The sequence below is a fragment of the Castor canadensis genome, chromosome 10 (assembly GCF_047511655.1).
Source record: "Castor canadensis chromosome 10, mCasCan1.hap1v2, whole genome shotgun sequence".
NCBI classification, from domain to species: domain Eukaryota; kingdom Metazoa; phylum Chordata; class Mammalia; order Rodentia; family Castoridae; genus Castor; species Castor canadensis.
The window spans coordinates 99,674,147-99,701,836 of record NC_133395.1 but is presented as its reverse complement, the minus strand read 5'-3'; the positions used below and the strand labels follow the sequence as shown (position 1 = coordinate 99,701,836).

Sequence of the window (27,690 nt, the reverse complement as noted above, 5' to 3'; positions counted from 1 at the left end):
CCCCTTCTTCTGCACTGACATAAAAGGGCTTTCCTGCTCAGAATAAACATCCACCATTCTGAAGAGAGAATGACTGTAAACACTTGTGAGCTCAGCTAGTCAAGTAAGTACATTAAAGGGAACAGACTGTCATGGTTACCAACCCTCCTCCTAAAACACCACTAACTTGGGGCAGGTACTGAACAATTTAAGCACTGTAATTTTTCAACTAATAATATAGTACTTTTTAGGCAGAACTTAAACAGAAGAAAACAATGAGAATCTACAAACATAATCTCTACTAAATTTCCCAAACTACCTCTTTCTTTCCATATCAAAAAATAAGGTTACCTGCTGCAGAACAACTACCCAAATTATTTGGGATCTAATCAACTGAGGCAGAACTCTGAAGGAAATTGAGCCAAACATGAGATTAGGTGCCCAAAGTGAGAAAACTCACAACATGCTCCATCACTCTGCACTTGACGGCCCTCTGCTCTTATTTCCTATTTTCCTAGTCCTCTTTGACTGAACAGCACCATTATAAGACACAGCAGATTGCCTAATTTTTCATTGTGAAAAACTTACAGCTCCTTTCTATTAGTTTTTTGTTAGCTTTTCATAGGTCACTTTGTTATCAGAAATGGCCAGTATCTATACTCAGTTGTTTTCTTACACACACTCATGCCCACAGACACACACACAGACACACACACACACATGCACACACGTGTGACCACACACACACAGCTCCACCACTCTCTCTAAATCCCTACTTCTCCCAAAAGTAGCTTTGATTTTGTAGTATTTAAATTTCCACCAAAAATTGTATCCCTAACAGAGAACTGCAAAACTAAAAGAAAGCTGGAAAATTACTGTTCTAGGTTAATTACAACCAGAAACTTATCCTCCCCAGATACTGAATCAGATGCTTTCAGTGCTGCCAAGGCAACAGGGGAGTGGGGCCCAGCCCTTCAGGCAGGAGGCTCTGTTAAAGGAGCATCTCTACTCCATCAGAATAGGTCATTGCTGCACCCTGCTGACTTATGATGCCTCCATGGAGCCCTGGCAAGGGCTAGACAAATATAACACAGGATTATTACATGAATAAAGAGCCAATAATTAGAGTCTGAGTTGCTGAGCCATCTCCCTGACTAGAAAAAAGCAGGAAACCTGGAGTTAGGAATTAAAGAAAGTACCCACATTTAAATAATGTAAACCTGACCTGTGGAACGGCACTGAAGTAGAGACTAAAGATTAAAGAGAGGTGTCAGGAAGGCCATGCCTATGGGAAGTTATGCTCCCACAGCACCTGGAGAATGTCACCAGATTTTGTTCAGTCCTTCTTATTCATGCTGTGTTCCACAGAATGGCAGCACTGACAGCATGGGGGATGTAGAATTATGGACAAGAAGTGATGGAATCTAGATAAATATTTTGGCCCACTAGACAGTCTGTCTTTCTAACAAAAAGTCTCGAGACTGTTGGATGTGCCATATGTTCACAGTGGGCCGACACGGCTTTCTATATACCTCTAGACTGAAAAACATGTCCCTGGGGCAGTAGCAGCAGCTCTTATCTGGGAGTTGGCTGGAAGATCACAATCTCCAGCCTTCCCAAGGCCCATGGAATCAGAATCCACATGTTAAAAAGATACCAGTGATCAATATGCATAAGAAAATATGAGAGACACTGATCTTCCCAGGCTGCTAACTTTCAGCCTCAGGCTATACACTGGAGTCACTTGCGAGCTTTTAGAAGACTCCAACCCCGGGAGACCCAGCTCCCAGGAGCACAGGTCCTGGGGTGCTGTGTTGGTATGTTTAAAGACTCTAGGTAATTCCAGTGAATGGCAAAACTAAACTCCAGGACATGGTTGAATGCTTACACAGCCAGCTGTTTCCCAACTGGGTCTAAATTCTTTTGTTTGTTTTAATCTTTGACCCCAATGATGTTGTAACTCACAAGCAATGCAATGATTCTCAGCTATGACTATATAATTTGAAGCCAGTGCTCCAATGACCCCACCCACTGTACATTCATGGAAATTACAAATAGTCCCCTCTTCCCACAAGGATTGGTCCCAGCCAATCCTTACATCCAGGTGCTCTTGGATAGGATATAACCTGTCCAATTTTGTGTGGTAACTTTGCCAGGAGAGTGGTTTTCAAAATGTTAATGCACATACATTGGTCTAGAGGAGCCTGGCATTAATACTGACAGCAAGCAAATAAAGCATATGACTTTTTAATATAAAAAAATTCAAACATTTAAAAAGGAGAGAAAACAATACAATGAACTGCACAAACTCATTGCCCAACTTAAATCTGGCCAATCTTGCCTCATTTATATCACTTCCATTTCCCTTCCTGCCTGTGTATGTCCTACGCTCACAAATTGGAGACATCATGTCATTCGCAATATTTCAGCATGGCTCTTGAAAAAATAGGGACTTCTTTTTTAAAACAAAACCACAACACAATTATTCCACTTAAGAGAAGTTATTCCTTAATGAAACAAATATACCACCAGTGCTTACATTTTCCTGGTTATCTCCTAAGTATATATTTTAAATTTTTGAGCACTTATTTAAGTCAGAAAGGAGTAAATCCACATACTGCAAGTAGTTGTTACCTTCCCTAAAATGTTTCAAGCTTTAATCTATAGTAATCCCTCTCCTCCTTTCTCTTCTTCTCACTCCTCTCTTCTTTCCGTCCCTCTTCTCTCCTCCTCTCCACTCCTTGCAATTTATTTACTGAGGAAAATATGTCACTTCTCCTATAGACTTTTGCTGATTATACCCATGGTGTCATTTAATTTATGTTTTCTTGTTCCTCGTACTCACTGCAAGTAGTAAGCTAGATCTAGGGCAGGGACTGTAAACTTTTTTCTATAAAGAATTAGTCAATATTTTCAACTTGGGATCCACATATAGTCTGCCTATGCTAATCAGCTTTGCCTGTTATACAAAAGTAGCCATAGACAATGTGTAAGTGAGTACATGTGGTGGTGAAAATTGAAACTTCATTTGAAAAACCCAGCCAACCCAAGTTGGCTAGAGGGTTAGAGTTTATTGACATCACATTTAGAGGCTTGATCAGATTAGATCTGAGCTTTTAGCAAGAGCCCAACATAGTGCAATTACTTCCATCAGGTGGCATACAGTGTCAAGTCACCCCTCTTTTTATGATGTTAGCAGTCATGGGTCATCATATGTATATCCTTTCTTTCATTAGGGAATGCAGAACACAAAACTATAATACTCTTTATTTCTTCAGCAGTTATTAGCTGAAGTACTTCTATAATAAGAAAATGCCCCAATAGCAATTTAGTTACTTTGAGATAGAATTAATAAAGGAAAGTGAGAACAAATGATTGATTTTTTTTCTTTTGTAAATAATTTAAAAATAATAAATGTATTACTTAGCACTCTCCAAAAGTAACCAATGAGAGTTTTTTTCCTTCATATCATTATGAACTCTTGGACTTAAACATTATTTAATTCTTTCAATCCATTGTGGTTATTATTCTTAGTGATGCTCCATAGATAGCCAATAGAAACTTCCTCAAGTTGAGTGCTGAGGGTGGCTTTTTAATTTTTTTTTCAGTTTTGGGGACTAAAGCCATGGCCTCACGCATGCTAGGCAAGCATACTACCACTGAGCCACACCCTCACTAATACACCCTCCATAGCTTGACAGCATCCATACTGTGCTGTTTCGTCAAGATATTCTAGGCTAAACTTGTATACTTTCTACTGTTGGCCAATCAGCTATAGTTCCACAGAGCCATGGATAGAGGAGCTCACGGCTGACTGATTAACTTCTAGGTGATTTAGTGAATATGCTGGGAAACGTGTATTTGTTAAAGATTAGACTTATCATGGATTTATACTCATTCACATGGTATTGCCAATGCTAATTTGAATTAATCTCTTTTATCTTGCTTCTGTTTCTTCTTCTTCCCATACTAAAAATCCCAGTTCCCAAGATACACATATAATTACTCAGTTGCTTTATTGCTCCCTGCACAATTCCAGCCAAGACTGAAAAATCTGTACTGCAGACCACCTTAGGTGAGCTATAAATAAAGAGCTTAACTTCTTAGAAAAGGACTTTTCCATTTTTTGATTTCTCTACATATCCCACTGGGTCTTAGTCCATTAATAAGTAGGCACAATCATCTCATAATGACTCCTTCAAACTGGAGACATGGAGTCCCTGGATATTAGGAAAAAGAGAAAGGTGAAAATCAGGTACACTTTATGTGTTATCATACTACTGTCGCCACAGTCCTGGGGAGGGTGTGACTTGGTCAGTCACAAGCTAGTTGGCTGCTCTTCTGTGACTATTCAGGGATGAAAAATCCATTTCTGAACAAAAATTATTGCAAGGAAAAAATTGTACCAGAAAGGGGAAAACTGAGGCCACAAACTTCTCCTTTAGGTTTAGTGGTAGCAGGATCTCCTTTCCACATTCACATATGAATATATGAATGTACTGTATTATATCAGCATGTTTTAATTAAGGATTTAAGAAATATGGACTATCTCATACAGAATATATAACTATAGAATATATTCTATATTAACTAATTATACATTAAGTACCTACCACATGGAACTATGCAGGACCCTGGGGAATCAAAGATGAATAAAAGTCACTCACTGCTTTTGAGCAGAAATGTAAGACAGATAAAAAGCTATTTAAAGTGATTCAGGAACAGAGAAAGGGGAGGCTGATTCTGGACAGGGAAAATTAGGAAAGGTCTTATGGAAGGGCTGACTTGTTCTTCTACAAAGAAAGGAAGTACTTTAACATCCAGACTGAAAGTTTCTTTACCACACAGGAGGTGAGGCCACCTGCCAGTTAGGAGGGTGAACATCATGATAATATAAACATCCTTCATGGGCGTTGGCTCCAGTCTAGAGCAGCCTGTGGAGGAACTGGGCCACAACTGCTGATCATGAGCCAAGAGGTCCCTTCTCAACCGCGGCATCCACACCAGGTGTCCCATAGATGGCTGCGCCTTACAGTATCAGAGAAGGCAACCACAGCATCCTTCGCAGGAGAGTTTGATCTGTCTCCTACCTCAGCTGAAAATAAGGATAAGTGTATCTCCCTGGACTCCCTCGCTTGAGCTCCAAACACTGCTACCGCCTCTTTAATTACCATTTTTCTTCCCTAGACCAGGGGGAACACAAGTGCTCTAATAAGATTTTACCACGACACAGGGGAGGAAAGCCCAGAGGCCAAAACAGTGGGGACAATTTAATAAAAGGATATGTCTTTGCTATCAGGGGAGGAAAGAAAGACAGTAAGGGAGGGATGCAAAACCCAAACCTGCATAATAAAGAAGAAAACTATTTTCTTTAAGGACATGTACTAGTGGAAAACCACTGAGTGGGAGAGGCGCAGCTACTCTGTGCATCAGTTTGCCACAGACACTTTCATCTCATAAAACCAGGATTTCTGCTAAAATAAGTTTGTGTATAAACTGGATTATTCTGAATGCTACTTTAATAAGAACATAAAAACCAAGCAACATATAATCTTTCATGGAAGATTTGTCTTTTAAAATATACATATTGGCATTCAGGATATCATAAAATAAATATCTGAGGTCTCCCCACCTCTGCTTTGATCTCCTCTATAACTCTGCTTCTTGGCCATGTTTTCCAACACAAAACGTGAAGGGATTTTGCTCTCAAGTCTCTGGCAAGCTGGGTTTTTGTTTTGTTTTGTTTACTTGTTGCTATAGCTTCTCCATCTCCTTTCAGAGTATGGGTACATCAATAGTGTGAACCTCACTTAAGTGAGCCAACAAAGTGAAAAGCAGAGCTTATGGCTCTTATCAAACAACCTATCATATTTCTCAAATGATGAGTAAGTCATGCTTAAGATTACATCCATTAAAGGAAAAAGAAGCCTGAAAGGAAAAGTTCACTAGCAGCACGATTTTGCCAAGGTTTAAGTATATGAGGAAAACTTTTTTAAAAATAGGAAACTGGAGGGAGACCAAGCATCTTCACCCATGCAGTTCCCAACTGCCTGGCCTTGGGCCTTTCAGGGACAGAAGGGAAGCTATGGCCACTTCCAGGACAAAGGGATTTCCTGTTACCAAGTTGTGTTAAACAGAGGTAAATTACTTCCTTCTACTCTGGTTGATTTAGTAATTCAATTTCTGTATATATGAATTGAAATATTTGCTAGCACCCAAAGAGAAGAATATTATAGACTGTTGAAGATGAGAAGAACTTCTGAAACGGTTCCTACAGCCCTCACAAGTCATAACAATTGTGGTCTCAGATGGTAAACTGACATCTTCAGAGTGGCAAAGTTACACCTAGGGGCATGTGTTAGGCTTCACTAATCAATCATTGTGCTGGAATCCTAAATCAGGCTAAAACATACACATTAAATTAAAGATAACTATTTATTTTTGTGGTTTGTGTGTATAATATTTCTCAGGAAAATTTCAGTAATACTGAAAGAACTCTCTATTAGTCATCTAAAAATAATGCTCACAAAAATACAGGTGAGAAACCAGAGGCAAAAATATACCTTCTATTTAGTATTTTAAGCAGGGATAATACCCTTCAAAAGAGAATACAGCTTAAGGTACAAAGTAAAGGAGGTATAAAATAAAACTTGGAGGATATGTTTTTGTCAATGGAAGAATTACTAGATATACAATACAAACCTTTTTAATTTCAGATTTCAAATTACAAGGATTACTCTGCTGGCTGAAGAGGGATTTCTTGAATCTCTCTATAACCCTTCTCTTCAAATTGTGATGCAAAGCTGGAGGAAGCTGTATAAAATGAGAAAACAAATTTTCAACACTACATTGCTGACCACCAGGAAGCATTTGTTGAGTTCCAGTGTAACAATATTCCCTCAAGAGGACTGAATAAGAATTTAAATTTTAATCCAAATTAGTATGATATGCTATAGTTTTTCATCCTATGATATAGAAGAAATAAAATATATTACACTGCTCTCTTTCAAGGGTCTACTTTCATTTACCTTATCATTATTATAGCTTCTGAGAGTACATTTCATATAACAACTAAATCATTTACTAATTGTATAAATGTATTAAACTTTACAAACAACAGTCTTGAAAAGGAAGGGTGCATTTTATCAGATGTTTAGGTGTTTATGGAATTCCCAGGACCATGCTAAATACCCCCGCCATGGTCCTTGTCCTGAAAGATCTGGTTCTGTGAACCAGGAAACACATATCTCCGTTAGTCCATAGTCAAAGGGCTTGCTTGTGAGTGCTCCTGAAAATTCAGCTGGAGAGAGACAAATCTTAGCCACAAAAAAGACAGGATAAATTAGCACACATTAGGGCCAGGCTTGGAAGAGTTAGAGGTAATAAATAAGAAGTCACTGCAGAATCTGAGAAAATGTGGTACTGGATGAAAATATGGATTTCAAAAAACTGATTTGTAGTGTTTTGCAGGTTGGATTTACACAGGAAATCAAAGGTCCCCAAAGCACAAAGGGATGCAGTGAAGTTTGGGAGAAGAAAGATAGAAAAGTTTGGGTTGGAATTAAGAGGTGCTCCAGGGTTGACATGATATTTTGTTTTGATTATGGAGAAAGCTTGAGAAGAGAAACAGGTTTAAAAAAAAAAGATGGCTAAGTGGGAATGAGCACTTAAAATTGAAAAAAATGAGACTACAATTCAAAGCTCAGATCAAAAGAAAGAGGAGTGTGGCAAAGATGATTATGACTCCACTTTTTAGACCCCCTCCAGTTTTGGAGGGTGCCATATGACTACTTTTGGCCAATAAAAATGATGTCCATCTGTCTAAGGATGAGGCATTTCCAAGCCAAGTGTTTCCTTCCTTCTGTCTCTGTCCTCCTCTATTGCTATTCTAGATGGCACAGTCATATGACCCAGGAATGCCACCTGACCAGCCCAACTTTGAGTGAGAAATAAGCCTCAGTGCTGTCAAGCCAAGGGATTTTGGGGACTATTTGTTAGAGCAACATAATTTTTCTATCCTGATCAATGTGAGGAATATCTATTCACTCAAGCTGAAAGAGGAAGATACAGAAAAGGCAACAGAAGAGAAAAGGCCAGGGTTTAGAGGGTTCCTAAGGACTGGTTTTGTAGCCAAAAACTGACCATCATCTCAAACATGGCAGAAAGTAGGTCCCATTATGGAGTGCTGTAATTATGTAACAGAGAAAAACAATGCCATTGAAAAATGTTGTAAAAATGCATCAGTAATCCCAGTGCTTAAGTCAAAGTCAGTTAATTCATCCTATGCAGTGAAGTTGGACTATTCTAGAGATACCGCATCCTTCAATATACTTTGAAAAGTTTTGTGGTTTGGCAGCACTGAGCCTCTATGGATCTTTTTAATGTTGATACTATAACTTTCTTTTACCTTGATCCAGACTTTATCCCTCCCTGTATCTCCCAAAACAGTCATAATTATTGTTGTCCTTTTACATGGAGAGAAGGGTGAAATCATGTAATGTGAAGGAGAGAGAGATTTCTCAGCATTAGAGAGCAAATAGTTGGAAGACAGATGAAAAGAGAAATGAGTATAAATGATACATGTGTGCATGAAAGAATAGATAAGAGGAATGAATTTAACTCAGATTAGAAACAGATGATGGTGGGGAGAGGTATGTGCATGCATACCCTCCTAGTGAAGGGATGGGTTGGAGTAGTGAGGAAATGGAGAAAGAGCCTGAGGTGACACTGGGTTTGATAATTCCCTATTATTTCATATCAGAAGTTGCTGCTTCCCTAATCAAACACCAGAGGGCAGTAGTGACCTAGGACCATTTTGCTGCCTGCCACCCAGTGTGATTGCAACATGGCTGCCCAGGGGGGATTCTTGAAGCCCTGAAGTACAGGTGGGCTTACAGTTCATTTAAGGGGTCTCAGCCCAGTACTGCCAGCTATCAGCATCAGATTAATTCAGAAACTAAAAATTCTTGCTATTTATTTAATTTGACAAGTCTGTAGTTAACAGAATTATGTTTACTGCTCCTGATGGGCTGAATTAATTGCATAAAAGTTCATTTGAGTAAGTTAACATTCAGTCAACTTAAGATTCATACACAGGACAGTATTAGAAAGCTAAGGTATCCTACTGGAATAATTATTACTATTGACAATTCCATTGTTAAAGTTTTCATGCAATAATCTTAAATTTTTTACAGAGAATGATGACTCATACAGTTTAATTGTAGATGATGTAAGTATAATAATAAATTATATATAAGAACTGTAATGCTGAGAATAGAGTATTAATCCCCATGACTCACACATGCCGGCACCATGACTACTACTTTACATGCATTATCTTATTTTTTCCCACAGCAAACTTATTAACAGGTACATTTTATTGGTGAAGAAACAGGTGCTAACACATACACACAGCATGCAAGATACTTTCTGGGGTAGTAAGTCTTCTAGCATAATCATTACCCTACAGCAAGCACCACCACTGCCGCTCTACCACAGGACAGCACTTCACAGTTTATAGATTTTTTTTCACATACTTTATGTCCTTGGAGGCATAACAGTCCAACCAAATCCCATTTTAGTGAAGAAGGGACTGGTTCTAGAAAAGATAATGTCTTCTTTGAGTCATCTAAAAACTTGATTTTTGGTTGCTTTTTGTTTTACTGTAGCACACAAAGTAAGACGAGAGCAAAAAGTCTGATCTGTAGGTTTTCTCAAACTGGCATAATATATGGATTCTTTCTAAAAAAAAATTGAACTCTGAGAATATATCAGCAAACCATTTGAAGTTTGCAAGAGCTCCATTTGGTAAATATTGGCTTAAATTAGTATCTTATTCTGTTTTTGAAAAAGTTATCTTGGCATGTTACTGCTTAAGAGATTTCTCTAAATGCTAAAATAAAATGTTCTAAGATTATCATCAAAATAAGAACACAAAATTTAACACTTTGGGTTAAATTTGCAGCCCCTGAAAACAAGAGTTGATTTGACAAACACAGCTTTACCCTAAATATCTTATTGCAAGACCTCTATCAGTCTTGCCATTAGTAACCAGGAGATCCAGAGCAAGTATGGAGGATTCTATTCTTATCCATCACTACTGTTCCAAACACAATGTGTTTCACTGACGACAGCCAATAAAATAATTTGCATCTGGGTACAGCACATTGTTACTCATTTTTTTTAATAGGCAACAATTGTGCCTATTAAGATGAGCAATCCAATGGGTGGCCAACCAAACTATCTACCTATTTTCTTGGTGACAGATGTTTACTTTTTAAAAGTTGCTACATGCTGATTTCAGAACATTTAACAAAATGATCAAAACATGGTATAGAACCAAATCCAATGCTTAATTTGGCTGTGCAGGCTTTACCTAAGCTATAATAGAAAGGAAACAGATGTACTTTAATCACCTTAACTAAAGAGAGATTTGGGTTTCCAGCAATGGAAGTGAACCACTGATTTCATTTTCACTTGCTGGCCTTAATGTTACCATTCTAGTTTTGATGAAAACAGATGTGAAACCAGTAAAGGAAGAGGAAGAATTTTAATATCCTGTTTTATAAAATAGTTGCTTTTACATGATTTTCACAGATCTGTCTCCATGGAAACTGGACAGGAAAGGCCACCATTAACCAAAAGCAAGAAGTTTTCCCTGCAAGTTCATCTGCCATTTGTTAAGAGGCTTCTGGCTGCAGTTCAGGGCAACCACCAAATCTAAGGGCAAGAGCTTAGTTAGCAGCCAAGAATGAAGGAGGTTGTTTCCTTGTTTGTTTTGTTTTGTCAGTACAGCCTTACTTCTAGCCAGTTTCCTTTGTAATCATCAGGGAGGAAACTGGTCTTGGTCTTTCACCTGTAGCATATACAGCAGCATAAGGTCCAGGTTTGTATGTCTCTCCTTTATGAAAAGCATGGACTTTGCTGAACACTGTAAGTTGAAGCTTCCAGAGGGGAATCATCCCTTACTATGTGCAATACCATGGACTTTAAAGTATTCTGAAAACATACTTTTAAAACCACAAGAGTTATGTATGAACTTGCAGCAAGGAAAGCATGACATCCTGCCAAAAATGTGAAATCATTTGTTATGCTGGCTAGGTAAAAGCACAATAAGATATTCACAACAGTTCCATTCTTGCTTTAAAATACTTTGACAACCTATATAGAAATGCAATGCATCTATTAAAAAGTTTTCTACCACATAAAAACTGGCAAGACAGACATATGGAAGCTATATTTAAATGTCAAAGGATATTTCTCTCAATTTGATGGATAATAGTTGAGGTAACTATAAAGCTATTTAAAGTTATTACTATAATGCTAAAGTCAAGAAGATTTTCACATATTTCCATACCAATATTTAAATGGATATGGATTTTAATATAATATTTTTACTCTATAGATATGGTAGATCATATTTTGATTTAAAAACCAAGATCCCTTCCTTCAGTGTTTTTCATTCAATCACTTAAACAATTCTGTGTGATTGCCTAAAAGAAACTTGACAGCAGAAAATAGTGAAGATGGTAATCAATTTTAGATTTTTGGATTTAGAAAGGTAGTTGTCAGGGTGACAAAAAGGAACACCAAATTTGGGACAAACTTGGCAGTCAAGAGCCAGGCTGCTGAGCCCCAGGCGTAATAAAGATTCCCAGGCTACAGGAAAAAAGACACCAAGGGAAAGCAAGGGGAACTCAGAGATAGGCAGGCAACAAAGAAGGGAGCTGCCTGTGTCCTTCCCAGGCCAAATGTGCAGGTGATTGATGCCTGTCAGCTCCACGTCCACCTTGATCGTCCCACTTGTGATACCAGAACATTTCTCCTTTGCCTGCTAACCAGATGCCAAGCTCTATCAGTAGAGAGCACTGGAGGGACCCTGGGGGAGGATGGAGCTTGTCTTTCTGGGTCCAGTGATGCTCCTGACTTGCCAGGCCTTAACAAGGCACAGAGGTCAGCGCAAGGGGGATCCCTAGTGGTTGGTGCTCACCCCCATTCAGATGCAGCAGCACAAGGTATAGACAGACAATATTCCAGAGTCTTCCACAGAGCAACACCTACCCATAGGTGGCCTCTTCTGTCCACCCACCCCAGGGAGGCTTCACTTCAAGTTTCCTCACTGTGACCCTTTCAGGGAAGTGTGAGCTCAAGCCCAGGGCAGAAGTGTCCAATTCCTTATCTATCCATTTCTTACGTGCTCTGTCTAAGCCCTACAAGTAGTGACTGCCCTATGTTCTCTTCCTATATTCTTTAGATTTTCCCCTTCCTTAATAGAGAAAACAAACCTTCCTTTGGTTGAAAACTGGATGATAACCTTTTTGGAGAAGGAGGTCTTAAAAAGGGGTGCTCATGAGGAATCAAACCCGTATGAGGATTGAATGAGGATAGAATCCATAACCAGAGTCCAGGGGGTTAGTACACATCATGACTCAGGAAGAAATAGCTTATCACCAAAGGCATTGCAAGATTTTGCTTGTGAATCAGCAGTAGCCCAGAGAACATGTATAGGATTAGATTCTGAAGATGTTAGGCCAAGAAGGGTAAAACATAGCACTAGATCAGACTAAATTCATTGACATTGGTGCACACACTAGAAATTCCAGACTTAAGGTGTTACTTCACACGGGTGGCACTGCAGCTTAAATGCTTAGTTGACTGAAACTTGTTTGGAACACCAGCCTATGTTTAGTAAGGGTAAAATCCAGAGCTTCTTTGTTAGGTGTAGGAGGGAATTAAAGACTTGGAGAAACAGGAACACAGATTTACTGTGTGATCTGCATTCCCCTTTCCCAGATGAGATTTAGCAAGAATCCCCAGAAAGCACACCTTCTAGCAAGGTGTTGGCAGGTATACTGGACAAGAGCCCCTGCAAATTTGGAAACCTCCATGGCTGCTCTTCTTTGTGGGCCAAGTATGATGCAGAAGGATACAGTATTCCAGTGCAGCCTACTAGCAGAGGCTGAGCTACTAGCGGGAGGTCAGGAACATTTACCTTAACGGGGTTAGTTAATTAGCCAGGTTGTTCCCAGAAAGAGAACTTGAGGGTCAGCCTACTAGAGTTTTGGGGGTTTAAATAACAGAAAAGAAGCTGTAGATCTTGTAGACAAAATCCTGGCCAGATTAGATATTGCATTATGCAGTCACAGCCTCTCGCATGGTTTCCAGACCTAAGCCAATTCAAAGACCTGAAGTTCCTTGGCTAATAAGGAAGTCAGAGTCCATTGAGGAGGGATTCCAAAACACCACTACAGATGTACACTATAAATTGTCCTCCAAGCTTTCCCCTAAAAGATCCACAGTCATTTACTAGAGTGACCATCTACTAGAGAAAGGAATACACAGACTTTATGGGAATGCTGGGACATGAGTTGTAAATCAACACTAATTCCTAGAGTCTTACAGTGCAGCCTTGTTACACCAATCAAAATGATTCACATGAAAAAATGCTCACCATCTCTGGCCATAAAGGAAATGCAAATCCAAACCACACTAAGATTCCACCTCACCCCTGTTAGAAGAGCCATCATTAGCAACACTACCAACAAATAATATTGGTGAGGATGCAGGGAAAAAGGAACCCTGAGACACTGCTGGTGGGAATGTAAGCTAGTACAACCACTCTAGAAAACAATGTGGAGGCTTCTTAAAAAAATTAAGAAGATCTTAAAAAATTAATAGATCTGCCATATGATCCAGCAAGCCAACTCCTAGGGATATATCCAAAGGAATGCAACTCAGGTTACTCTAGAGGCACCTGCACACCCATGTTTATTGCAGCGCTATTAACAATTGCCAAGTTATGGAAACAGTCAAGATGCCCCACTACTGATGACTGGATCAAGAAAATATGGTATTTATACACAATGGAATTTTACTTAGCCATGAAGAAGAATGAAATTTTGTCATTCGCAAGTAAATGAATGGAACTGGAGAACATCATTCTGAGCGAAGTTAGCCAGGCTCAGAAGACCAAAAATCACATGTTCTCCCTCATATGTGGATTATAGACCTAAAACAAATGCAGTAATATTATTGGACATGGGTCACATGCTAAGGGGAGAACACATACAGGAGGAATAGCGAAAGGTAGGACACCCAAAACTTGAAAGTGTTTGATGTCCCCACTGCAGAGGAGCTAATACAGTAACCTTAAAACAACAGAGGTCACTATGGGAAGGTGATCGGGAAGTAGTGAAGAGCTCTGGTAGAGATGAATCAATTCGGGTTGTAATACACTTGTGAATGGAAGCAATGCTAGGAATCTCTCTGTATAGCTATCCTTATCGCAAACTAGCAAAAACGCTATGTCTTTCTTATTATTGCTTATGCCTTCTCTTCAACAAAATTGGAGAAGAGGGTTGAACAGGTTCTGCTTGGAAGTGAGGGGATTGGGGGAAAGAGGAAGAGGGTGTGGGGAGGGAGGGCAGTAAGGGAGAGAAATGACCCAATGTATGCACATATGAATAAAAAAAAAGATGTTTGTTTCTTAGTTCCTTCTTTGCGGGGAGAGGAATTAAGGGACAGACAAAATGGGCTTAAGCTGTTCTCTCGGTGAGCCCCAGTTGGCCTGCTGACCCTGCAGTATTTCTCTGTAGTGCCGAGTGTATGACTAGAATGTCAAAACTGGCAACCAACAACAGTTCAACATTGGCTTCTTGACTCTTAGAGGGAGGAAATGTTTATGTTTTGCTCACAGATATATATCAAGCAACTAGAATACTGTCTGGCACATGATAGGCACTTACTAATTATATATCTATATATCAAATGAGTAAATGAATAAGCTCCATAAGACATACAATATTAAACTTCAAAATAACAATTACTTTTTTGTCCTAATGTCTACAATTATTTCTTGAAAAATTTTCTTTTTAATTAATAGTACATACCGTTAGTGAATGAATATTCAAGTTGTATACTACTAGAGAGATTTGTGTCAATAATTAACAGCAACTTTTCAGTGCTGATTTTCTCCCTCGGTGTCTAAGAGTCAGTAAACTCACAAATAAAAAGTCTGAACAATCCTGGGTTGTGTGTGGTTTTAGCTTTGACATTTCTGAGAGGTTCTGGTATCAACCCAGCATCCTCAGAATTAACGAATGAAGGGGACATTTCTTTCCTTCCTTTAATAAAATTGCTTGTGGAAATGCAAGCCCAGCTCTGTTTCCACCCTCACTCCCACACTGAAGGACCATTGTACGGGAGTCTGTTTTTGGTTAGGCTCTAACAGTGAGAAAGCAGGCTAAATGTCAAAGGCAAGACCTGAAACATGTGCTTTTCAACCCTCTTGCCTTCCCAGCTTTGCTGCTGAGCCAGTATCTCCGCATATGTGCAGCTGGACAGGAAAATCACAAGTATTGACTCTAACTGAAAGTCCCAGAAGGTGGTTAGCTCTTCAGCAACTTGCATCAAACTTGTATTTCAGATGAAAAGAAAGTGACACGCTTGGACGGTGAAACACTGACCTGGGTGATGTAGATGACTTTATGCAGCTGAATTAACATCTGCTGAATAGGGTCACTGATCTGACGTACTTTTCTCTGGGACACAGCGATTCCTGCAGATGCTGCCGGTGAAAAATTCTGCAGTTAGTCAAGTTCTCTTTCAAAAGTGATATGAATGCAAAATGGGGAAAAATCTGGAAAAAAAAAATTAAAGCAAAGACCTCAACCTTCCAATGAGACAATATGCAGAGACCCTTCAATGCTTCAATATCTTCTGATATAGAATAAATAATGCTTTTCCTCCTTTTTATGCTTCTAAGTACCATAATAATGTTACCTGTCATAACATTTGGAAAGACCATTTGTCCCTTGTATGTTTTGCCTGCAATTATAGCAGACTGCCATCAGAAGTCAGCGGTGCCTTGGATACTGTGGTCACTGAAAAGCCCTGCTTTGCACATGTGCAGTTAAAAGGCTCTCACATTTTTAAATTTTAAATTCATTACGCCCTCCATGATTCTTTAAGCAAAATTTATCAAAATTATTAAATGCAAACACCAAATAAGAATTTTTTTCAGAGCAAAGAAACAAAATTTCTTTTAGCTGGAACTAAACAACCTTCAAATGTTTGATTATTATGAACTGGAAATTTCATTTGAATTTCTTTCTAAGTCTAAGTTGGACATATTTGTAACTTATCCTGAATTCTCATTGTAAAACCACATCATTTTCTCAGATTCAGGCTAATGGTGTCAAGTTGTTGCTTCCCCAATGTTGTGCATTGTGACCATAAGTGGTCCATTTTTCACTTGGAAATATAAAGCTGTTTAAAGGAATGGCTTTGATCCCTATGTAAGCCACAGCCACTTCTGCCTCCTCTCACTCACAGACCATACTGGAGAAAATGGAAGAGAAACTTCAGGCATGTGGCTGTCTCTTACCCTGCCCCCCTTCTTCTTCTGCCTGTTCCCTTCCTCTCCTTTACCACACTTCCTGCAACAATTCAGGAAGAAAAGGCCCACTTTTCTTCCCACCAAACAACATTGAGCCTATTTGAAAGTAAATTTGAGTATAATCATTGCTTTAGCAAAATTAAAGAGTTCTAAAAATGATTCTTATATAAGTGCTTTCTGAGGAAGCTTGTGTATTTTACCAAAAACATTTTGTTTTCAAAACATTTAAAGAAAAAAAATTTAATGTAGTTGTTTAAAAGAGTCAACTTTTTAAAAATTATATAAGCATATAAAAATTTATATCTAAGTCACGAAAAGAGAATATAACATAAACATCCTCTTTATGGATGTCTTTACTGAGTTGGTAGAAAAATTAGCACTAGAAACAGTCTAGTTCTCAGTCATTTGTTGTTAATTTCCTGTTTACACATTTGCAAGGTAAAGGGTCAGTCTTTCCTATACACTGTGCCTAATTCCTTTTAATCATCAATTATTTAGTAATTAAAATGAGGCTTAATAAATTACCCTTAAGGCAAAAACATGCAAAGGTAAAACAGAACACTGGTGCTGTCTGTTCCAAGCATCCATATGCCACAGTTTCTGCAGTGCTGCTCCTTGCAGAAATAATTTTTAAAATTTACTTCTTTGTCTAAAACCAATCCAAAAGTTGGACACTACGTAACAGAGCAGAGTTGATGTTGCTACAGAAACATTAACTCTGCATGTTCTGAAAATGGAAGGCTTCATTTTTTAGCCTTTTTAGGTCGACTACTCTTTTTTTGATTTGTAGATATACCACTCATAGGTAGCAAGTTAAAATCTCACAGCATGGTTGAGCATTCTTAGGTTTGTGATGACATTTGGGATGGGATTCACACAGGTTTGACTCTACCTTGCCACAAGCATGTACTCATCTGTGGCCCTAAATATAAAAACAGACAGAGTTAGCTAGAATTCCTGCCTTCTCAACTAATCAACTATGCAATTTAACTTAAAAGTTGTTTTCTTAATACCCTCTAACCATGACCATCTCATCCAAGTAAGTCCTAGACTTTTGAAAATAACTTTGATTGCATACACTCTAAAAATCAAATTTCAAATGTTTAATTGCACATTCCCCTTATAAAACATGCAAGAAATCAAACAAAACAAGTTTTACAGATGATGCTCAAGGCTCTCTGGAACCACCACCATCACAGCCATCCCACTGATATCAGCTGGGTGTGTTGCCTCTCAGCCCCTTTTCTACCCGTCTCCGTGTGTGTGTGTGTGTGTGTGTGTGTGTGTGTGTGTGTGTGTGTATGTGTGTGTGTTCAGAACAGTATTTTTCAAACTATACTTGAATCCTGAAAGCAACTTAATGGGTTATGAGCAGCATTTTGAAAAAATGGAATGGAATGAATTGGAACAGGACAGAAAAGTTTCAGAGTGCCTTGCATGCAGTAAGAGTCCACTCAGCCAGGACATGAAATGTGTTTTCTATTGAGAGCCCTTTCCGGAAGACTGAAAGCTCCTGTTACAGAAAATTTGCAGACTTGCTCCCTCCCTCCCTTCCTCCTTCCTTCCTTCCTTTTTGCTTTTCTTTCCTTTTTCCCTTCTCTTTTAAATGAGTGGTGAGTCATCACATCATATAGGCTGTTTTAGAATTTGTTTTGTTTCTTTCAGTTTGTCATGGAAATATTTCGGTCAGCACACCCCATTCTAGCTCATTCCTTATAGTCATGAAATGACCCCAAATGCTCTGGATGCACCATGGGTACATCGTGCCGTCTAATTTGCTTTCCATTTATCAGGATTACAAGTGATGATGCTGTACATACCTCACCTGATTCGTTCCTTCTCTCTAAAGGATCCTTCCTACCTCACCACCTACTCTAAAGGGAATTTTCAGTCTCAGGTACTTCTACTGTTCATGGCAAACTAGGGTCCCATCATCTGCTTCCTGGGGGCTCTGGCAGGATTACTAAACTGTGGTGTGAGCTACGCTTGCGAAGAGAAAAGAAACTTCAGACTGAGAATGACGTATGAGGAGTCTACCTGTAACATTTGCAAGTTTGTGATTCCCTGACAACTCATTCTTCATTTTTACCTAATGAAATACTGAATTTTAAAAAATATTATCATACTCCCAAATGCATATTAATTTAGTTCTTAATACTTTTAGGAAAATTAAAGTGATTTTTTTGGTGGTTCTGGGGATTGAACTCAGGGCCTCAAAATTGCTCTACCACTTGAGCAAAACCCAGTCCTTTTACTTGTAGTTTGTTTTGCTGATAGGGTCTCCCACTTTTGCCTGGGCCAGCCTGGGACCTCTATTCCACTATTTCTGTCTCTCAAGTGTTTGGGATTATAGGTATGTGTCATCACCACTGGCTTTATTAGTGTTTTAAAACTAAGAAAGTACAAAATTCCTTAAAAGAGGCAATTAAAGTATCAAAAAAATTTTTAATTATATTTGCTTGCATACTTTTGTGGCAACTATGACAGCAAACAGCTCTTTCTCCTCTATAGTGTTAGGTATGAGGATCTGGGAGGAAAAGGAGGACTTCTGTAGGATGGATTGGGCATTCTACACATGTAGTCTTATCTAATAGATACAATCATTCAGAAAGGGAGCTGTTTTACCCCATTTCATACCTGAGGAGGTAAGAGTGCTTCCCTGCCCCGAAATTCCTATGTTGACATCCTAAACCCTAAGCATGCAGTGGGAAGTGACTAGGTCGAGAGGGCAGAGTTCTCATAAATGGGATTGGTGTCCTTACAAGAGAGGTCCAATGCAGCTCTGGTGCTGTTGCTACCATGGACACAGCTAGAAAGAACCATCTGTGAATTGGAAAACAAGGCATTGCCAGAAACCAGACATGTCCACACCTTGACCTAGGATCTCTAGTCTTTGGAACTGTGTTTATAAGCTACTCAGTTTATGATATTTTGTTATGGCCACCCAAGCTGACTGAGACACTGAGCTTTAGTGGGATTAGATTACCCAGTGAAGATTGCAAGGCAAGTGACAGATAGGACATGAAACCAGTACCCTAAAGAGCTGTAGCACTGACTCATTCTAGAAAAGTGAAGGGCCCATTCCTCCTCCCAAACTGCCACCAGGAGGCTGGGTGATCAAGACTATCCCTCTAGTTACTATAAACATAAAGTCTGAAACAGCGTTCCTCTTATTAAAAGGACTAATATTTTTAACATGATGTTCTACCTATACCTTTGAACGTTCAGTTGACTAAATATTTTTGTAAAGCACGCATCTGCAATAAACTGGGAGCATTAAGTCTTTTCAGCCTGCACCATGCACTATATTCTGCTTTATTATTGTGTAGCACATTAAAATTGCCAAGGAATTTGCCTACCCCTGGTGCTTTGAGACTTAATTTATATAGATATCCACTCTATTGAAACAACAATTCACTAAAATACACACATTACAAATTGAATACAAAAAAAAAAAAGGGTTACACTGCATTCCCCCAGTTGACCATGATAGAGTGTCAACCATATTATTTTTCTGAATTCTCTTTGCTAAGAATCTGGAAATTTAGACAACCAGAGAAAAGAAAGGTAGAGGAGGGTGGGGCTCCCTGAAGAAGGGGAAAATATTTTCCCATAATGAATGGGGCAAAAGCACATGTGAGCTTTTTTACTTTGGACCAGCTGTACTGGGGGGCAAGATCACCAGACTCACTCTCACCTCCTTCCCCACTCAGGTGTCTTGATGAAAGGTTCACTCATGAGGATGGAGGTGAGGAGTAAGTGCAAAGGCTACATGTGAGAAGACCATGAAGAATGAGTTGGCCTTCAGGACAGGGCTTTGTGTGAGGAAAGGTAGTTTCTGCATACAAGGCACAGTTCCAGCAAAGGACAGCCAGTGATGTGAGGAGTGCACCTGGCTTGGTATGTGCTCGGCAGGAGAGGAATCCAGGCACCATCCTGGATGGTGAGGAGCCACAAGGTGACTGAGTTTCAGGAAAGTTGATCTAATGGGAAGAGGCCTAGAGCTGAAGGCAGAGACCTGACTGGAACATTCTCTCTCCACTGGGTATTAGCAGCATGGTTTCAAGAAAATCACAACTTCTTTGAGCCTTTATTTCTTCTTCTAAAATGGGAGCATGATGAAAAGGGAGTAAAATAAAGGGACTGGTGGTTTTTTGCTGTGAGGGGAGTAACAGCTGTCTATGTGGGGCTGGAGACAAGAAGGATGCTGACACAGGGCTTCAGTGGCTCAGAGAGTGACATCTGCTATGTTTTGAATTTCATTTGTCCTCTGGTTGGGTGGAGCTCCCATGATTGACTAATAGTGGCTTTATAAGAAGAAGGAGAAACCAGACCAACAGACACAGACATGCTCACTCACTTTCTCTTGCTATGTGACACATGTACTGCCTCACGAATCTGCCTGCCAGCAAAAGGTCCTCACCAGAACTGAGCTGGTGCAAGCACCATGCTCTTGAACCTGCAAAACTGTGAGCTAAGTAAGCCTCTTTTCTTTATAAGGTTAGCCTACCTTAGGTATTTCATTATAGTCATGGAAAACTGACTAATACAAGGTCCCACGAAAAAACAGGGAAGTGACAGAGAAGATCATGACTGGGGGCTTGGATATGGGATATTTCCCAACCCGGACCAACAGATGTTTCTACATTTGCAGGAATTGCTAGGAATTGCTAGGAAGGGACTTGACAGTCTGGGCCTAGTTCCCCCTACTACCGTCAACCCTTGTAGAATTCCCATGGGATGGTAGAAAACTGAGTCACAGTATCAGCTCCTTTAACCCTCTGGTGCCCAGGCAACAAACTCCTTCCATTTCAAACTTCAGACATAAGCAGTTTAAAGGCCACAGATGCAAAGATGAAGTCATTTCCTGCTGAATTCTGGACAAATCTTTTATATAATGCATCTTACATTCTATTGTGGTTTAATATGTTGTGTGTTTGAGGGTTTGGATACCCCAATTCAAAGAACCACTGTCTTTTTAGTTATTTTTCTATTACATAAAATATAATCTTGAGATTTCTTAGGTCAAGATTGCTAGAAATGGCTACATAAAATGCATGTCCAGATGTGTGTGAACAATTTGCTGCTGCATTATTCCGTGTACTTGCTTTTGATCCTGTGACCCTCCCCAGTCAAGCAGCAGACTGTGAGGCTCCCACTGCCCCAAGATGGGGTGGCAGAGAGGTGTCAGGGAATATAGAGAGTGAGTTCCTTGGCTCTTTTTTTTTAAAGCAACTCTCAGCCAAAGGCCAAAGGATTCAGAAAAACTGTCGCTAAACAAACTCTTCTTCCTGACCTTTCTGATGAGGGAAAGTTGCTCATGGAGTGGAGGAGGAGGCAAGAGAAGACACCACATCCCAGCTCACTTCTGGGAAAGACTGTGGTGGGAGAAGTAGGGAGGGGAAGAACCAACTGAAAGAAATCTTTTAGGGTTTGGGAATCCAAGTGTGGAAGACTGTGAGCTCTGTTCCCACCATGGAATGGGGCAGAGGGCAGCAAGGAGAGCCTCCTAGGATGTCACAGCAGAGGGAGGTATGATGCCACAGTGGGAGAGCTTGCCCTATGGAGGTCTTGCCTTCACACCAAGAGGACACAGCCATAGGTGGAAACATGGATGGGGAACTGGAGGTCAGGTAGGGCTGTGCCATGTCTTTGGACGCAAGTGTAGAAGTGTGAGCACACTCAATAATCAGATCAACGTCAGTACAGGGAGTCCCAAACTCTCAGACCATAATTCATATGAAACCCTGGGAACAAAAATGCCACCCTGGTAAGAAGACAGAGAATAGCAATTGACAATTTTTCTCATCTGCCTGATAGCATTTTTAAAAAATCACCAACATGTTGAAATGGACCTATAGGCTAATTGGTTAGGTTTTCTTTTTCACTTACTAGGCAGGCAGTCTACCACTTGAGCCACACTCTAGCCCCTTTGGCTTTAGATATATTTTTTAAATAGGATCTCCCTGTTTATACTTCAGTCCTCCTATTTATACTTCCCACCTATCTGGGATGACAGGAGTATGCCACCATGCACAGTTTTTATTGGTTGAAATGGGATCGCACGAACTTTTTGCTCCAACTGATTTTGAACCACAATCCTCCAGATCTCCACCTCCCAAGTAGCTAGAATTATAGGTGTGAACCACTGGCTTCTTAAATAATGATACAATTATTATTTCTTACATGATAATACAATCATTAACCAATCCACACTGGTCCCTTTATTCTCTGACTTTCAGAGAATTTTTCTCTGTAAGTCAATTCTATTGATATAATATAGAATGCTCCAGAAAAAAAATATTATGGTGTGAAAACACACTGTGTTCCCTATTACAGATTCAAAAGCTGACCAATCAAACTAGAAGGAACAGCAAGACGAGCTTTGCCCCCTCACCACTTATCACGCTGGAATATTTCCTAACAACCCTGCTTGGTCCTAATCTAATACTCTTGGGTAATGTCACAGTATATTTAACTAACAATACATACCGATAAAGGTGCAGGCAGTTTGCAGCCCTGTGTGTTAGAGGGTAATGTGCAGAAATTGATGTACTGGTGTGACTTTAAGCCAGATGATGAAGATAACAGGCTTTACTGCCTGCAGAAGTTTCACCAGTCTTGTGCTTCACTCAGCACTCACATTTCAGCTTTCCCTTCTTTGTCTAACTATCCAAATCCCTGTTCTTCTAATGCTCAGCTCATGAAATTATCTCATTTGTCCTCCACTTGGTTCTATCATTAATGTATTAAATAAAACCTGGACACCTGCTAAAGAAAGCAATTAAGCTTTTGCACTCCAATACAATAAAAAGCAATAAGTAGTTAAATAAATAGCACTGTAATTAATACACTCTCTAAAACATACCCAATAATCTGTTAAACCTACTAGGGAGTGACAGTTTTAAAGAGGTGGTCTCAGCCATAGTGGAAGACAAGCAAGTGGCCTAGACAGAAGAAAGGGCCTCTTTTTTTTTTTTTTTTCATTTTTCTTTTATTATTCATATGTGCATACAAGGCTTGGTTTATTTCTCCCCCCTGACCCCACCTCTTGCTGTCAGGAGAGAGGGCTCCTGCAGCAGCCGTTACAGAATGGTTTTGATAGCCCAACTTAGATGTTTCATTGTTTTTCTTAAAAAAAGGAAATTAGCAGAAACTTAATGACTGATTACATAATTAATATTGCCTTGTGACATCTGAAGAATTTACTCCCTAAGGAGCTGACACATGGACAGATTGCAGGCCACTGCTACTGGACATTTCTATAAAGGAGTGTGCTGGTTACGGTCCATGCACCTGAGGACATTATACTTTGTGCACAAAAGAGTTCTGTGAACCCAAGGTTGTTGATGTCTAGGTTTCTCACTACTGTTGACTCATCTGTTCCCTCCTTCAATATGTAGTCCTGTGACTAATGCAAATGCCTTTAAAAGCTACTTTTCAAAAATTCATTAATAATGGCAATTTGGGATTTGAGAGTCATGCTTTTCTCCATTAGTTGCTCTACAAAAATTATGAAAACCCCTGCATCTCCAGGCAGCATCCTCCTGGAGCCTGGGGAATACTCCTTCAGGGCCTCACTTGTCTAGTCTAAGAAAGAATGCACTACAGACTGAGTAGCCCCAAACTGAAATGCTTGGAGAAAGAAGTATTTTGAAATTCAGACTGTTTAATTTTTTGTACATTTACATAAACATAATGAGCTATCTTGATGACGGAAGCCAAGTCTAAATGCAAAATTCATACATGCTTCATATATACCTTATACACGTAGCCTTAAGGTAATTTTCCCCAATATTTTTCGTAAACTTGAATTTTGACTGGGCTTCATCATGAGGTCAGGTGCAAATTTTGCACATGTCATGACTTAAAAAAGTTTTGGGTTTTGGAGCAGTCTAGATTTTGGATTTGCAGATTAGGGATACAGGGATAAACAAAGGTTTATAATTTGTTTAGTGGTGAGTTTGTGTCAATTACTCAATAAAAACATTTTTCAAAGGACTGATCTCAGAGGACATACTCAAGATGTGTATCGAGCTATATATACACATATATATCACTATTTATATATACATAATTATATATATATATGAAACCTTGCTAAAGATGCTTATAATCTAATGGAGAAATATTAAGTAATATGCTCCAAATCCAAATTAAATATAGAAAAGTATATAACAATATAGACTAGTATTCTTGGAGTTTTGACTAAAATCTGATATGCTAACTTTTACATGCCAAAAAAGTTGCTATGTGATAAATAAGAGAAAACGTATTCAAAATCACTTTGACAATTGTGAAAATTAATTTTATAAACAATACATCAAGAACTAAGTTGAAAATAAGCTACTAAGGGTTGCCCATATAAAGATAAGCAGAATATGAGCTGAGTTTTCTAGACTATTTTGATGAAACATTAACTACTTTATTTAGATCTGACCTTCATGAACAAGAGCTAAGTCTAAAAATAGATCTATAGCCATCTCAAGCAAAAACATAATTAACAGCCAGAAATCATGAAGTAACAATTTCTATTGAAAATACAGAGTATAAGAGTTCCCATATATGAATGAGTTCCATGCCTGGATGTCAAAGTGTTGCTAAATGAGGGGAAATGTCAGCATTACTTAATCCAGTCAAATTAGGCCTTGCTCTTAGCTGACACTACATTTGCACCCTACCTATGTGACAAACAATACATGTTATGTTCTGGTATGATTTAATTTTTACAAATGCCATATATCTTGCCTCAAGAGGAAAAGATTTTTTTTGTATATATGACAGACCCTAGACTTTTTCCCATTCAAAATATTAAATATATCATTTTTTATTAATTGTTTTGACTATACAGACAATAGAATCAAATTTTTTGGTACTGGGATTGAACCCAGGCATTTGCTTCTACCACTTGAACTCTACCACTTGGCCCATGCCCCCAGTCTTTTGTTTTTGAGTTAGGGTCTTGGACTGAGGCAAGGCTCAAAAGTGTTTGCCTCACAACAACAAAGCTTGGATTTCAATCTGTAGTACCAAAAAAGGGAAAGAAAGAAGAGAAAGGAAGGAAGGGATGGAGGGGGAAAAAGGGAGGGAGAAAGGGAGAGAGGGAGAGCGGAAGGAAGGAAGAAAATAAAAGAAGATCAGGTTCTGCAAAGCTTTCTGAGTAGCTCCTTCTGAGTATCTGGGATTACAGATGTAATGCCCATCCTCAATCAATTATTTTTAAAGAATGGAGTTCCTCAAGACATGAGGCATTTATATAGCATAATTTAGTGTTGTCAGTATATTCAGCACCATGCCACAGTGGAAAAGGTACTCATTTTCTAATTTTCTTTCCTTTCTACTGATTATATCAGGATTACATTTCAGTATGGTGCAAGTATATGTTCACTATTTCCCAAATATTAGCTTATGTTCTTTTGTAATGAAACAACTGAGCTCAGGATAAGCACACAATGATATCTACTTAAAAGTTAATGCTGTTTTCTTAAATTTTTATTTATGTTTAGCACTGCAATCTATTTATGGCAAGTAATATTTCCTTATTTCCCATTTGTAGAAATAATATAAAGTTCAAGTTGAGAAAGTGTGTCAACATAAAGAAAAATACTAGGCAAACAGGAATACAAATGGTATTGTGATATGGTGAAATTTGTGTACTTGGCAATTCACAAGTGACTGAAGTTGTGGAAGTTGGGCTAAAATAATTAACATTAAAGTTTGTTCATTTATTCCATGTTAATTACTATTAACACTTTCATCCATGCAATATAGTAATTCCTAAATTTTCATTTCTCTAGACAGGGAACTACACTATTATTTAGCCAAAAGAATATGAGTAAAATAAATTATTGATAGAATTAAGAGATAGAACACGGTGTCTTTTAATAGCATTAATTGAATTTGTTTCATGATTGTTTTTTCCACAGGAGTTTGGAGGTGTCATTAAAAGAGGTACATAAGTATCATGTAGGCAAAATCATATTACAAGACAGCCACTTGGAACTCTAAAATAATATTCTCACACTTTGTTCTGTCACAGCACATAGAAAATAATTTTTACATGCTACATATATTCCCAAGGGCAAACTCAGTTTTTGGCAAAATTCCCCACACTTCCATTTTTTCTACAATACTTAGGAAATAAAAGGTTATAGGTGTTAATTATATATAATTTTCAATATGTTCCATTCCATTCATAAAAGCTAAATTAAATGTTAATTAAGTAAGATACACTAATTTGATGTGTCAGTTTTTCAAGCAAAGCCTTTCAATGCCAGCACTTTGCCTATTATTAGTAACACCTGGTGTAACTCAAGACCATCTCATGACACCTGTTGCTGGAGTGCTCTCAATTACCTAGAAACACAGAGGGAATAATGGGTCAAGCATGACGTGCAGATGAGGTGCCTAAGCAAATGGGCTGGTACCAGTTATTCATAACTTAGTTAACTAATAGCCCTTGTTAACTGTGACACTTAAAAAATATGACATTTATAACATTCAGAAAAGCAATTTTTAGTAAGATGGAGGGAAAACCTATTCTTTTACTTGAAAGTAGAATAGTGGTAGTCCAAATTCTCTCATATGCATTAATGTGTTCTATGATACTAGAAAAACAAATTATTCCTTTTATGGGTAAAATTTAGCATTTGCTGACACTTAAAATGATTTAGTGTATTATGGCTTAAGTTTAGAAACATATAAATTAGTAACTTTTAAATAATGGATGGTATGGAAACAGTAGGAATAAGGAGTACATCAAATGCAAACTGTGTTGAAATGTAAATCAGTTGTTTAAAGTTCCAGAGATCTGATCAATATCACTGATATAAAATCAAGCCTTACAACAGACCACTTCAATATGCCCTTTAGGAAAAAGAATTCCTATTATGAATTATAATACAATTGTGACTTGTTTACATGTGTATGTGCTTTGCTCTACTGTAATGAAATAAGCCAACAGCAATCACTTTAACTTCATGATTATGCTGTGAATTTCTTTTGCAAAAATAACAGAAACAGACCTATGGTCAGCATCAGAGTTTTAGCATATTAATAATAAAATCATCTTGTTTTGCATCTATGATGACCTTGCAATGGCCTCAAATGATCAATAATTCTTTCATTGAAAATTTAATAAGTGTGGAGATATGGCTGAATATCACAATAAACACACTCCCATCATCTATGTTCACTACATATGTTAACTGTTGAAAAATATTAATTAAGGAATCGAAAGTGAAAACACCATTAGACAATAATTCCAAATTAAGCAAAATAGTAAAAGAGAACTTTTTTACTCACAAGCCATGTAC

At 38.5% G+C, this 27,690-nt stretch overlaps 1 protein-coding gene across 12 annotated transcripts in view; it reads right to left on the bottom strand.

Moving 5' to 3' along the window:
- Positions 1-27,690, bottom strand: part of Nek10 (NIMA related kinase 10) — a 260,109-nt gene that overhangs the window by 10,447 nt on the left and 221,972 nt on the right. For 6 of the 12 annotated variants that reach the window (XR_012436301.1, XM_074043773.1, XM_074043774.1 and 3 more), the window contains 3 exons: positions 17,268-17,297; positions 15,444-15,544; positions 6,682-6,792 (listed from right to left, as the gene is read on the bottom strand). Coding sequence is in view for 9 of the 12 variants with exons in the window: in XM_074043773.1 (XP_073899874.1) it covers positions 6,682-6,792; positions 15,444-15,544; positions 17,268-17,297 (242 nt within the window). In the remaining 3 variants the exon portion in view is untranslated. Of the gene's footprint in view, positions 1-6,681; positions 6,793-15,443; positions 15,545-17,267; positions 17,298-27,690 lie in introns of those variants that run through there. The other 6 variants (XM_074043775.1, XM_074043779.1, XR_012436302.1 and 3 more) reach the window with 3 other exon arrangements.